Source organism: Alexandromys fortis, unplaced genomic scaffold, assembly GCF_014885135.2.
Source record: "Alexandromys fortis isolate MF-2015 unplaced genomic scaffold, M_Fortis_MF-2015_v1.1 scaffold_29, whole genome shotgun sequence".
In the NCBI taxonomy this organism is placed as follows: Eukaryota; Metazoa; Chordata; class Mammalia; order Rodentia; family Cricetidae; genus Alexandromys; species Alexandromys fortis.
Genome location: NW_026067891.1, coordinates 4,571,074 through 4,583,486, shown reverse-complemented (window position 1 = coordinate 4,583,486; position 12,413 = coordinate 4,571,074). Strand labels below are relative to the sequence as shown.

At 49.1% G+C, this 12,413-nt stretch overlaps 1 protein-coding gene across 4 annotated transcripts in view; it reads left to right on the top strand.

The window, feature by feature from the left end:
- Window positions 1-12,413, top strand: part of Abca3 (ATP binding cassette subfamily A member 3) — a 57,072-nt gene that overhangs the window by 33,817 nt on the left and 10,842 nt on the right. For all 4 annotated transcript variants that reach the window (XM_050166085.1, XM_050166160.1, XM_050166229.1 and 1 more), the window contains 8 exons: window positions 9-163; window positions 412-567; window positions 753-963; window positions 2,018-2,168; window positions 5,101-5,199; window positions 8,524-8,710; window positions 9,977-10,280; window positions 11,195-11,468. In XM_050166085.1, the coding sequence (XP_050022042.1) occupies window positions 9-163; window positions 412-567; window positions 753-963; window positions 2,018-2,168; window positions 5,101-5,199; window positions 8,524-8,710; window positions 9,977-10,280; window positions 11,195-11,468 (1,537 nt within the window). The remainder of the gene's footprint in view (window positions 1-8; window positions 164-411; window positions 568-752; window positions 964-2,017; window positions 2,169-5,100; window positions 5,200-8,523; window positions 8,711-9,976; window positions 10,281-11,194; window positions 11,469-12,413) is intronic.

The following is a 12,413-nucleotide window of genomic DNA, read 5'->3' as shown; positions in this document are numbered from 1 at the left end:
GGCTGCAGGTCTCTTTCCCCCTACCAGTGGACATGCATATATTCATGGGTATGAAATTTCCCAAGACATGGCTCAAATCCGAAAGAGTTTGGGCCTGTGTCCCCAGCACGATGTCCTGTTTGACAACCTGACAGTTGCAGAACACCTCTACTTCTATGCACAGGTGAGTTAGGGTGACAGAGATGTGTGGGTGGTGACTGTTCTACCAAGGATTCTGAAGCTGTCCCAGTATTCCATTAGCCTCTCAGTAGTCTGTTCTGAGGAGCTAGTCCATGGAAGCAAGGGTGATCCTAGGCGGATGAGCAGAGTCCATTCGTGCCAAGGGACGATATCTCTTAGGCCAGAGAACTTGCTAGAGGGTTTGGCACCTTTATCGCCCCCTGACTCGTACTTCTCCTCCCTGCCTTCCAGTTGAAAGGCCTCTCTCTCCAGAAGTGTCCTGAAGAAGTCAAGCAGATGCTGCACATCCTTAGTCTGGAGGACAAGCGAGACTTGCGGTCCAAATTCCTGAGTGGGGGGATGAAGCGCAAGCTCTCCATTGGCATCGCCCTCATAGCCGGTTCCAAGGTATGGGGTAGGGGATCTGGCCTCTTGATGCAGCCAAGTCAGGCTCCTACACAAGGATAGCCCCAGGGGTGGTGAGGACATCTTACTAACCCCCAAGTCAAGCTGCAGAAGGCCACACAGCACAGCCATCCTGAGCCTGAGACATGGCTCTGTCACTGTCACAAGGCTTCACCTCTGCCCTCTAGGTATTGATGTTAGACGAGCCTACCTCGGGCATGGATGCAGTGTCCAGGAGGGCCATCTGGGACCTTCTTCAGCAGCAGAAGAGCGACCGCACCATCCTGCTGACCACTCACTTCATGGACGAAGCTGACCTGCTGGGGGACCGCATTGCCATCATGGCCAAGGGGGAGCTACAGTGCTGTGGGTCATCACTGTTCCTCAAGCAGAAATATGGTGAATAGCGGGCAGCAGGAGTCCTGGTCAGCTACTCCCTCCGAAGGGTCCTGATAGTGGCTGGGCAAGGCCATCTTCGAGCTTTCTCTTCTCTTGTCCATCAGTGGGGATAGTAGGGCAGAGTACTTGAGTGGTAGGGCTCTCTCTTGTTTAATCCACAAGGCAGGAATCCATGGGAGTACGCAGGAGTCCTGTGAGTGGTCATGGGTGCTTTCCTTCATGCTGCTCACACTAAGAGCAGTATTCATTGCACAGCCCAGTCCAGCAGGCTGAGTCACAAGTCAGGAGTCAGCCCCCTGCTGTGTGGAATGCGTGGCTTTCTGTTGTCACCTCCTGTTCTAACTGTGCCTGTCTCCTCCCCTCATACAAGAGTACTTCTCCCCACAAAATGCCCCAGCGTTCTCACCTCACCTCTCCCATGCCAAGCACCTACCCCTAGAGATTTCCCTAGTCTAGCCAGGGCTAGAGAGGGGCCCTGTCATCCTAAGTGGCCATGTGCCTAGTGAAGATACTGAGGTTCCTTTACCAAGAGTGTCTTCTGTCCATCTTTACTAGGGCCTCGAGAGTTTTGCTTGTTTCTTCTTGCCTATTTTCCCAATTAGCCAAGTCATTGATTGTCCTGGGTCCAACACCCTTGTCTCTGAAGGGAACAAGAAAAGGCCATTTCCTGAAAAGCATTATTGACAAGAAGCCAGACAGAGCTCAACGTGTGCAGTATAGCCTCACAGCTCCTGCTGTCTCTTCCTTGCAGCCATGATCTGCATGAATCCTACTATACAGATACACTGCATGCTTAGGTTATTGCTGGTGGTTTTATCCTCAGGAAGGCTCTGGCTCCCAGGAGGTGCACCTGGCTGCGTTCAGTGACCCAGCTTCCCTAGCACTTTTCCCCACATAGGTTGTGGGAGGTGACACTATATAGAAGAGCCCAAGATGAACCTGTTCTGGTCCAGTTGTACCCAGTGTGCAGATGTCTGATTTGAGCCACAGAGATGTGGCATGTCAGAAGCAGTGAAGCCACCAAAGGGCCTGACACTTGGTCCATATGTTCCAGGAGCTGGCTACCATATGACGCTGGTGAAAGAGCCACACTGCAATCCCGAAAGTATCTCTCAGCTAGTACACCACCATGTCCCCAATGCCATGCTGGAGAGCCATGCTGGGGCCGAGCTGTCCTTTATTCTTCCCAAGGAAAGCACACACAGGTACGTGTCCTAGAGAGTGCACAGATACAAACCTAGGAAGGTCCCATGGCTGGGAGGGCTCTGTGCCCTCTCTGGTATGACTGCTTGAGTATCTCGCATCCACTGGTCTGGTATTTCTTTTGTTGTTGTTTGATTGGTTGGTTGGTTGGTTTTTTTCTGAGACAAAGTTTTTCTGTAGCTTTGGAACCTGTCCTGGAACTCATTCTGTGGACCAGGCTGACCTCGAACTCACAGTGATCCCCGTGTCTGCCTCCCGAGTGCTAAGATTAAAGGCATGCACCACCACTGCCTGGCTTCATTAAATACTTTCTTATTTCAAGAGGGAAGAACCAGGGTACAGTCACAATCAAATTAAAACAAAATCAAATTTCACCTGTGTAAATAAGGCAGCGTCCAATGTCTGGGATCCACTCAAGGCCTCCTCAGAAGGACTTGGGCCTCTTCTCTGGCTCCACCCTCTGCAGCACACACAGATTGTCTCCTAGTGGCAGGCTGGCTCCACACCACTGTTGCTGCTGTCCTGGGTGTTCATCCCATGGTACTCGATGCAACTGGACTGCGCTTTCACCAACAGCTTCTCCTGAGCTCTCTTCAAGAATTCCCAGCCCTGCCGCACAGTGCCAAGCCTCAGCTGCTCTCCACGACCCCTAGTACCTTCAGTACCAGCTGGGAAACACTTGCACATGACCTATTGGCTGTCAGCATATGGTACAGCCGTGGCCGCCCCCAGACCACAGCTTCTGTGTGCTGACCCTAAGGAAACACTTCCCTGAAGATTCCCCTCGGTGATGCTGCTCTCTTCTTAATCACAGCTAATTTCTCAGCTCCAGCTGGCCAGCATCGATTATCCCAACAAAGAAAAGGTTTCACGTTAGTGGTTCTAGTATCTTATTGACCACTGCTAATTCTTCATTCCCAGTGACCAGAACCACAGATTCTTAACTCTGAGTCTTTAAGTGACTCAGACTTCCCTCTGGAACGTCACAAGACAAACGTCTTTCATCTGTATTTCTCCCAACATGTATAATGTGAACCCAATGGCTTTTCTAGCCCAAAGCTCCAGAGTCCTTTCCACAGTCCTCTGAAAAGCACATGGTCAGGTCTCTCTCATCAGTACCCCACAATCTTTGCACCAATGTCTGTCCCACTTAGGGTTACTCTTGCTGTGGTGAAATACCAGGGCCAAAAGCAATGTGGGGAGGAAAGGGTTTATTTGGCTTACACTTCCACACGGCTGTTCATCACTGAAGGAAGTCAGGACAGAAACACAAACAGGGTAGGATCCTGGAGGCAGGATCTGATGCAAAGGCCATAGAGAGCTGCTGCTTACTGGCTTGCTCATCACGGCTTGCTCAGCCTGCTTTCTTATAGAACCCAGGACCACCAGCTGGGGTGGCCCCACCCACAGTGTGGGCCCGTCACATCAATAACTAATTAAGGACATGACTTAAGTCTGTAGCCTGACCGTGTGGAGGCAGTCTCTGAGTTGAGGTCCCCTCCTCCTCTCAGATGTCTACAGCTTGTGTGAAGTTGGCATGAGACTAGCCAGCACAGCAGGAATGCATATATAAGGTGTTGAAGATGTTTTCTAGTGTTCATTTTTTGTAACGGGCTCAAACCCAGGGCCTTATGCACGCTAAACAACTGCTCTACCACTAAGTTACACTCCACAGCCCATGTAATGTGGGTTTAATTTTCATTTTTATACTGTGCGTGGATGATTTGCCTGTATGTATGTCTAAGCATTACATGTCCTCAGTGTCTACAAAGGTCAGAAGAGGGTGCTGGGAACTGAACCGAGGCAATAATTGCTCCTCTGAGTCATCTCTCCAGTCCAGTAATGTAGTTTTATGGTAACATGATGATCTATAACTCAAGTGTACCATAGTTTAAAAACTCCACTATTGCTGGGTGGTGGTGGTGCACGCCTTTAATCCCAGCACTCGGGAGGCAGAGGCAGGCAGATCTCTGTGAGTCTACAAAGGGGGTTCCAGGACGGGTTCCAAAGCTACAGAGAAACCCTGTCTCGAAAAACAAAAAAAACTCCACTATTCATCTTACATTTTCAAAACTTTTTAAATAAATATTCTCTTTTTTTCCCCAGACAAGGTTTCTCTGTAGTTTTAGTGCCTGTCCTGAAATTAGCTCTTGTAGACCAGGCGGGCCTCGAACTCACAGAGATCCGCCTGCCTCTGCCTCCCAGTACTGGGATCAGAGGTGTGCGCCACCACACCCAGCTGAAAGTGTGTATCTCTCTCATGGTTGCTTTGAGTAAGGATTTTTGTTTGTTTTCCAGTATTTATTGAATGGGTTGGGAAGCTCACAAATACTTGATCATCACCTCTCTCCATTCTGCCTGCCTGGTCAGAATCGTAGGGGTGTTGCCTCTGGGTAATATCTTTAACTCTGTTATGGATCACTTTTAGATCTTCATATCTATCTTCATATCCATCATATCAACCGTTTTGTTGCCACTTTCATATACATGGTTTTGTCCATCACATCTGTTCTGTGATTCTTCCAATGTTATTCTCAAAGCCCTCCAGTCAAGTAATAGTCATCAGAAGGGTTCGGTCTGTCTGTCTGTTTTTCAGGTTGTTTTGTGGTTCCTTTGTATTTTCAAGGCCCAAGTCCACGTGCTCAGAAGGGAAAATGTGTAGGATGACATAATAAATCTCTATCTCCTCTAATTTTTCCATGAACCTAAAACATCTCTATAAAAGTAAGAACTCTGTCAGTGTGGCTGTCGCTCAACAGTAGCACACTTGCACAACACCGGGAAGCTTCAGGTTCGACTGCCAAATATGTGTTTAATTCGTCTTTAAAGAAGGAAAAATAGCATTGCAAAAGACAGTTCTACCCTGTCTTTTCTGCATTGTATACAGAGGTGATTACTTAGAAAGTGTCCACAAAAGCCTTATCACTTTTTCAGGTTTGAAAGTCTGTTTGCTAAACTGGAGAAGAAGCAGAAGGAATTGGGCATCGCCAGCTTCGGAGCCTCTGTCACCACCATGGAGGAAGTCTTCCTTCGGTCAGTAAATGTGGGCTTCCATCTGTCCCAGACCCTCACTGGGGATGATTTTTTTAAGGATTCTGCCCTAGGCCACTGTCGAAGGTGGAGAGTGAGCAGGGCAGGGCAGGTGCTCCGAGGCAGAGTTCAGCTGTGAGTTTCACAGAGACCTGTATACTCACGCAGCCATGGCCTCAGTGTGAGGAGTGTGCCTGGCCTACCTCCCCACACACAGGTCAGCACGGCATGGGTCACCCCACAGGATTTGTGCTTCTATACTAAAAGGTGTAGGTTAGCTCTCGGATCCTTAGAGTGCCAGACCATTGCCATATTTCTCGGGAGTGTCTTGAATGCTTATCTGGCTGGTATAGTGCTAATAGCTAGAAGTAAAATATTTTTTATGAAATAACTTTTTCTTCTTGAGGAAACCATGGTCAGAGGAGGCAGCTTAAGTTGTAAGATCTTGTGCTGTGTGCTTAAAGGCATCTACCTCAGGGACTGTGGAGACCAACAGGAAAGGCCAGCATCGCTGCAGGGAGACCACTGGGTACAGCCAGGCACAGGAAGAGTTTGTGCTCCTTGAAACAGAACAGCCAGGGGAGAGAAGAAGGGAAATCAGAGCAGCATTTGGTGTGTCTTAGTTCAATAAAAGAGCCACATGCCCATCTGCTGTCCACTGTCCCCGAGGGCTCAATTCCAGGTACTCTCAGAAATCGTAAGCCTCTGCATCTCTGTGTTTCCTGGGATTTAGTGCCTGTCTAGTCCCCGGTCCACTTGGTCACCCCATCCAGCCTCTGACCTTGTCATTTTTCCTCAGCTCTAGGCCAGTGTTTTATCTGAGTAACTCATCTCAGGAGAAAACTGCCTTGGGTCTCTGCCAGCCTGCCCAGGACCCAGTTAGCAGTAAGGACGGGCAGCGCTGCAGACACTCAGATGGTGGGTGGCCTGTTCTTAATTCACCACTGCCCGGCGTGGTGGCTCTATCTTGAATCTGTGATTTGACTCTGAAAAATAAATGGGTCTGGGGCCAGGAATGACTCAGAACAAGCCTGTCAGCCTGAGTTTGGTCCCTGAGACCCATCTAATGATGGAAGAAGAGAAACAACTCCCCAGGGAAGTCCTCTGACTTCCACACATAGATGCATGTAACACACACACACACACACACACACACACACACACACACACACACACATTTTTTAAAAGGCCAGACATGGTGGTGCATACCTTTATTCCTAGCACTCAGGAAACAGAGGCAAATGGATCTCTGTGAATTCAAGGCCAGCCTGGTCTACAGAGTGAGTTCCAGGACAGCCAGGGCTACATAGTAATATCTTGTATCAAAATTTAAAAAAAAAAAAAGATAAATGGGCTTGGAAAAATCAGTGAAGGGGGGCCTGGGCAGGGGCCAGCAGAGCAAGGCCTGAAGAAAGCTTCAGAGAACAAAGCCAGGCAGAAATGAGCTTGTTTGGGGCAGACCAGAAAGCCCCTCAGCCATTCAGTGGCTCAGTTGTTCCTGATCAAGGACTGCTTGCAGGGTTGGGTTAGGCTGGGTTTTTGTAAGGCTGAGAATCCTACTAGGGACTGGCACATGGTAGGCTACTGCTGTGTACTCAGCTACCTCCCCAGCACTCTGTTTGTTTTTAAATGTCAGCTTTACTAAAATGATTTATATAACATTTAAAAGTCACCTTTGACATGGTTTTGATGTGCTCACAGTTTCTCAGTCTTCACTGTACTAAATTTAAGGTGTTTTAGACATTCTCTGCCCCGCTCCTCGAAACCCACATATTAGCACTCCCTGTCCTTCTCGCCGTCAATTGCAGCCATAGACCTGCTTTCTGTCATTAAAGCTTTGCCTGTCGTGAGCGCTTGACGTAAATTTGATCATACAGTGTATGGTATTTTGTCTCATCTTCAACTTAGCACACTTCCATTGAGGTCCATCCAGGCTGTAGCGTGTGTCTAAAGAGCATTGTTCCTTGTCATGGCTGAGCAGCCTTCATTTTGTTTATTCATTTCAGTTGAAGGACATGTGTGCTCTTTCTCTTTTTCCTTTTGCCGGTCGTGTTCCTGTGGACATTTTGTATACAAGTTTCTGTGTGGTTACATGCATTTATTCCTCTGGGATAAATGCCTGGAATGGATTGTACGGCCATCTTGTGGCTCCATTAGGGACACACATCGGTTGCTTAGAGGTTTTTGTCAGAAGCACTAAAATAGAAAAGAATGTCATTGGCTTCCTGGTCTTTTTGTTTGTCTGTTCGCATTCGCTCATTTTTTACTCATTAGTTTGTCCTGTCGTTTCTCTGCTCAGTGACTAGCTCGGGGCTGTAGGCAGGGACTGCCCATTAGCTTCATGGGTGCTCAGATCCAAATAATCACACAGAAACTGTATTAATTACAGCACTGTTTGGCCAATGACTTAGGCATATTTTTAGCTAGCTCTTACAACTTGAATTAACCCATTTCTATTAATCTGTGTATCTCCACGAGGCTGTTGTTTACCGGGTAAGGTTCTGGCTGGCATCTTTCTCCTTTGGCAGCTATACGGCTTCTTTCCACCTACTTTCTCTCTGTATCTCTCTTCGGATTTCCCATCTGGCTTTACTCTAATAAGCCACTGGTCAAAACAGCTTCTTTAATAAACAATGGTAATAAAACGTATTCATAGCATACCAAGGAGAATCCCATATCAAGGGACAGCATGGGCACTACCACACAAATGCCAGAAGAGAAAAAGAGCCAGAGAGGGCCCCGCCTCCGAGAACTTTCCAGTGTATGGGGAGACTGTCTACAGCTCATATCCCTAACCAGAGCCCAAAGAGAATGTGCCTGTGAACACCTTAACTCCAACCATGTGACAGTCTGGAGCAGGCTGCAGTGCAGCCCTGCCTCCCTCTACAGTTTCTATCCCTGCCATGCCCCCTGAAGCACAGTTCTCTGCCTCCCAGCTTAGCTTTGGCTGGCAGTGTCCCTGAACTTTGTCTTCTTGGGACCCAGAACAGGTTGCGTGATGAGCTGCCTTCATACATGGTGAAGCCATGGTGCTGTACATCTCTTCTCACCCTGGTCACAAATGCTGGGCAGTTCCCTTTGCAGTGGAACCCCAGCTGGTTGTCTCTTTCCCATAGGCATTACATCTGGCTACTCAGGGATGATGTTCTGGAGATACGTGTTGGCGGGTGGGTGAGCTCGTGAGCAAGTGAGCACACAAGCGGATGGTGTTGCTCTGCTTCAGAGCCTCTATAGAAAGTCCTCTTCCTGTGTCTGTTGCTGTGTGGAACAATAGCTTCATCCCCTACCAACGAGCTGAGTTATGACTGGTGACTGTATCTGGTGCAGGGTTGGTAAGCTGGTAGACACCAGCATGGACATTCAAGCCATCCAGCTCCCTGCGCTGCAGTACCAGCATGAGAGGCGGGCAAGTGACTGGGCTTTGGATAGTAACTTATGCGGAGTGATGGACCCAACGAACGGCATTGGAGCCCTCATAGAGGAAGAAGAAGCCATGCTCAAGCTCAACACAGGGGTGAGCACCTGGAGCTGGGACCACATAAGACCAGCTCGGGAAGGTTATCATTCTCTGAACTCCTTGTCTTAGGGGAAGCAGGGGGCAGTCCTCACGGCAGGGGTGCTCCACATGGCAGGGGCCCATCCGCACCACACAGCAGGGGGCTGTCCACACCACAGGGCAGGAGTGCTCCACATGGCAGGGGGCCCTCCACACCACACGGCAGGGGTGCTCCACATGGCAGGGGGCCATCCACACAGCAGGAGTTCCAGTAGAAAATTGAGGGCAGATTAGTAGGTCGACAGGGAGAGAAAACATTCAAATGGCTTTTTTATTTGATATTTTGTGAGAAAAGAGCTCACTCTGTTGTCCAAGTTGATAGGTCAGGGCTGGCCTCAAGCTGTGACCTTCCTGGCTCTGCTTCCAAAGGCTGGGATTGCAGATGTGCTCTGCCATTCCCAGCTGAATGTCTTGATGTTCTATCTTGGAAACTCACAGAAAACTGTGTTTGCTTTTAACATTGAAATTGCCCTGTTGGGGAAGCCTGCCTTATGCCAGGCTCTGTGCTGCCTGCCTTGATAGTCATCTAATGAGGTCAGAGAGTAGCAGGGAGGACTCTGCACCATTTTAGAGTCAGAATAGTCTAATCCAAGCCTGGTGGTGGCGCTCACCTTTAATCCCAGCACTTGGGAGGCAGAGGCAGGCAGATCTCTGTGAGTTCAAGGCCAGCTTAGTCTACAAGAGCTAATTTCAGGACAACTAGCAACTAGGACTGTTACACAGAGAAACCCTGAGAAACCCTGTCTCAAACAACAACAACAAAAGCCAGAATAGTCTAACCCAAATTCAAATAGCACAGCATGTGCAAAGCCTGGGCCTGGGAGCTTGACCCCTAGGTCCTGAGACTCTGCACTTAGGAGGCCAAGAAGGAAAGATGTAGCACAGGGAGTCCAGGGAGGCAGTGGGGGGAGTTGTCTGTCTGCTGTGTATAAACTAGACCATTGTCTTCTCTGTGGTGAAAGGCAGGGAGCCCCAGCCAGACCCTCAGTACTCTGAGAAAAGTATCTGCCAAGCTTCTGTGGCTACAGTGAGACCTTACAAACCCATGTGCCCTCTCAGTTTTTGAGCTCCACCCATGGCCCCACATCACCACAAATTGTTCTTGGTGTAGCTGCCTGGAACAGTGTCACCCAGAGTTCCACAGAGTGGTGTTACTTGGGTCAGCACTTGGCCTGCGGCCAGCCCCCATGTACAGCCATGTCATCTGCCTCCCTTCCGCCGCAGCTTGCCCTCCACTGCCAGCAGTTCTGGGCCATGTTCCTGAAGAAGGCTGTATACAGCTGGCGGGAATGGAAGATGGTAGCGGCTCAGGTCCTGGTCCCCCTGACCTGTATCACCCTGGCCCTCCTGGCTATCAACTACACCTCAGAGATCCTCGATGACCCTCTCCTGAAGCTGGGCCTGGACGAGTATGGCAGAACAGTTGTGCCCTTCTCAGCCTCCAGCAGCTCTCAGCTGCACCAGCAGTTGTCTGAGCATCTAAAAGACATGCTGCAGGCTGAGGGCCAGGAGCACCGTGAAGTGCTGGGTAAGGAGCAGCCAGGGCATGGGGTCCAGTGGTGCTGACAGCGTCGGTGCTGTCACTAGGTGGGTCATCCTTCACTGTCCTTTGCCTTCATAACAGCAGCTTCCCTGGAATGGCCCACCTCTATCATGACAGTCAAACTTGCCTTTGAGCATCACCAGATGTCCCATAGGCTAGAGCTTATGCTCCTAAATCAGGGGAAATATCCCTGGGATACCAGAGGCATAGGCACAGTTAGGACTTGGACACACCCAGTCTTCAGAACCTTTTATAAATAAAATGCAGGGGCTGGTGAAATGGCTCAGCAGTTAAGAGTACTGGCTGCTCTTCCAAAGGACATGGGTTCAATTCCTAGCACCCACATGGCAGCTCACACCTGTCTAACTCCAGTTCCAGGGGATCTAACACCCACACCCAGATATTCATGCAGCAAAACAAAATACAGAAGTCCAGTGATCTCTATATAACTCATCTTTGTGTGTAGTCTAGGCTGCTGATAGTGCGCCATCATGAGCTGTGGTACTTTCATCCAGCACCTTGGAATTTAAAACTGCCATGAGTCTCTGGTAGCTATAGCTCAGGATTGCCCCAGGCTTAGAACTGCCATGTTCTAGTTAAATGAAGTGTCTTGGCAGGTTTTTTCCTTTTATTGCTCCCTCCCACGTTGTGACGAGCAACCCTGAGGTTCTGTGGACTGATTGATGACAAAATGACAGTTTCTTCTTGGTAAATGGGTGATCATATCAGCAGTTGAGAAGCTGTCAGCACCATGGTGGGCACTGCTGGCCCAGTGGAGGTCCCAGGAGAGCCCAGTGTTCCATCTCCCCTGTGCCTGTACTGAATCCCTGAGAGTCACTGGGATGATGGTGGTGCTCCTATTTGTCCCACCTGGTATCTGACACTGCATTATTCCACAGGTGACCTGGAGGAGTTCCTGGTTTTCAGGGCCTCAGTGGAAGGGGGCGGCTTTAATGAGCGGTGTCTGGTAGCAACATCCTTCAAAGATGTAGGAGAGCAGACAGTGGTCACTGCCTTGTTCAACAACCAGGCATACCACTCCCCAGCCACCGCCCTGGCCATCGTGGACAATCTTCTGTTCAAGCTGCTGTGTGGCCCTCGGGCCTCCATTGAGATCTCCAACTATCCCCAGCCTCGGAGCACCCTGCAAGTTGCCAAGGACCAGTTCAATGAGTACGTGTACAGCTTACACACCCACTCAGGTGTCCTGCACCAGGACCACCATTGGGACAGTGTCAGAAATAAGGCTTTGTGTATCGCAGAATGATGAATTATTTACCTTAGATGCTGCTGCCTTTTGGCCAAGGTCAGTCACTTCAGCTGCTCAGCAAATCAGATTCCAAACACCCGTCCCACAGGGTCTGTGGTCGGAGGATCCAGTGGGCATCTTTGCCTTCTTTTCCTGGCAGGGTCCTTGGTAGTAGAGCAGGTGCTTAGAGCTCTAGAAAGGCAATTGCACCCATTAGACTACAGACTGGAAGGCCCAAAGAACAGGCTAAGGGGCACAGAATCTTAGAAGATACCAGTTGTTCATGAACATGTCACCCACAACATGCAATATGCAGTCAGCCACTTGTTTGTGTAGCCAGAGGTGGCCCCTTCACCTCAGTGTCATTTTGTTAAATTGTCCCCAAAACAGTCCTGAACTCTTCAACAGTCACTCATCCTTCTATACGGAAGTTTCTGTCCTGCCCAGTCCTCTAGCCGTTCAGTCCCAAAGAAACACACAGAGGCCAGTATTTATTATAAACTATTTGGCCTATTGCTCAGGCTTGTTATTAATTAGCTCTTACAACCTAAATAATCCATAATTCTTATTTATGTTTAGCCAATTGGTTTAGTATCTTTTCTCAATGAGGCATTCTCATCTTCCTCTATATCTGGCTTGTGACTGCATCTCTGACTTTCCTCTTCCCAGGATTCTCCTAGTCTGGTTGCCCCACTTATACTTCCTGCCTGGCTACTGGCCAATCAGCATTTTATTAAACCAATACGAGTGACAAATCTTTACAAAATACAAGAGCATCATCCCACAGCACATCCTCCCAACTTTCAGCCCTCAAAACTGCTCACCTCCTGTTTCTGTAGGGCTTCCTGTTGTGGTTATTTCTTAGAAAT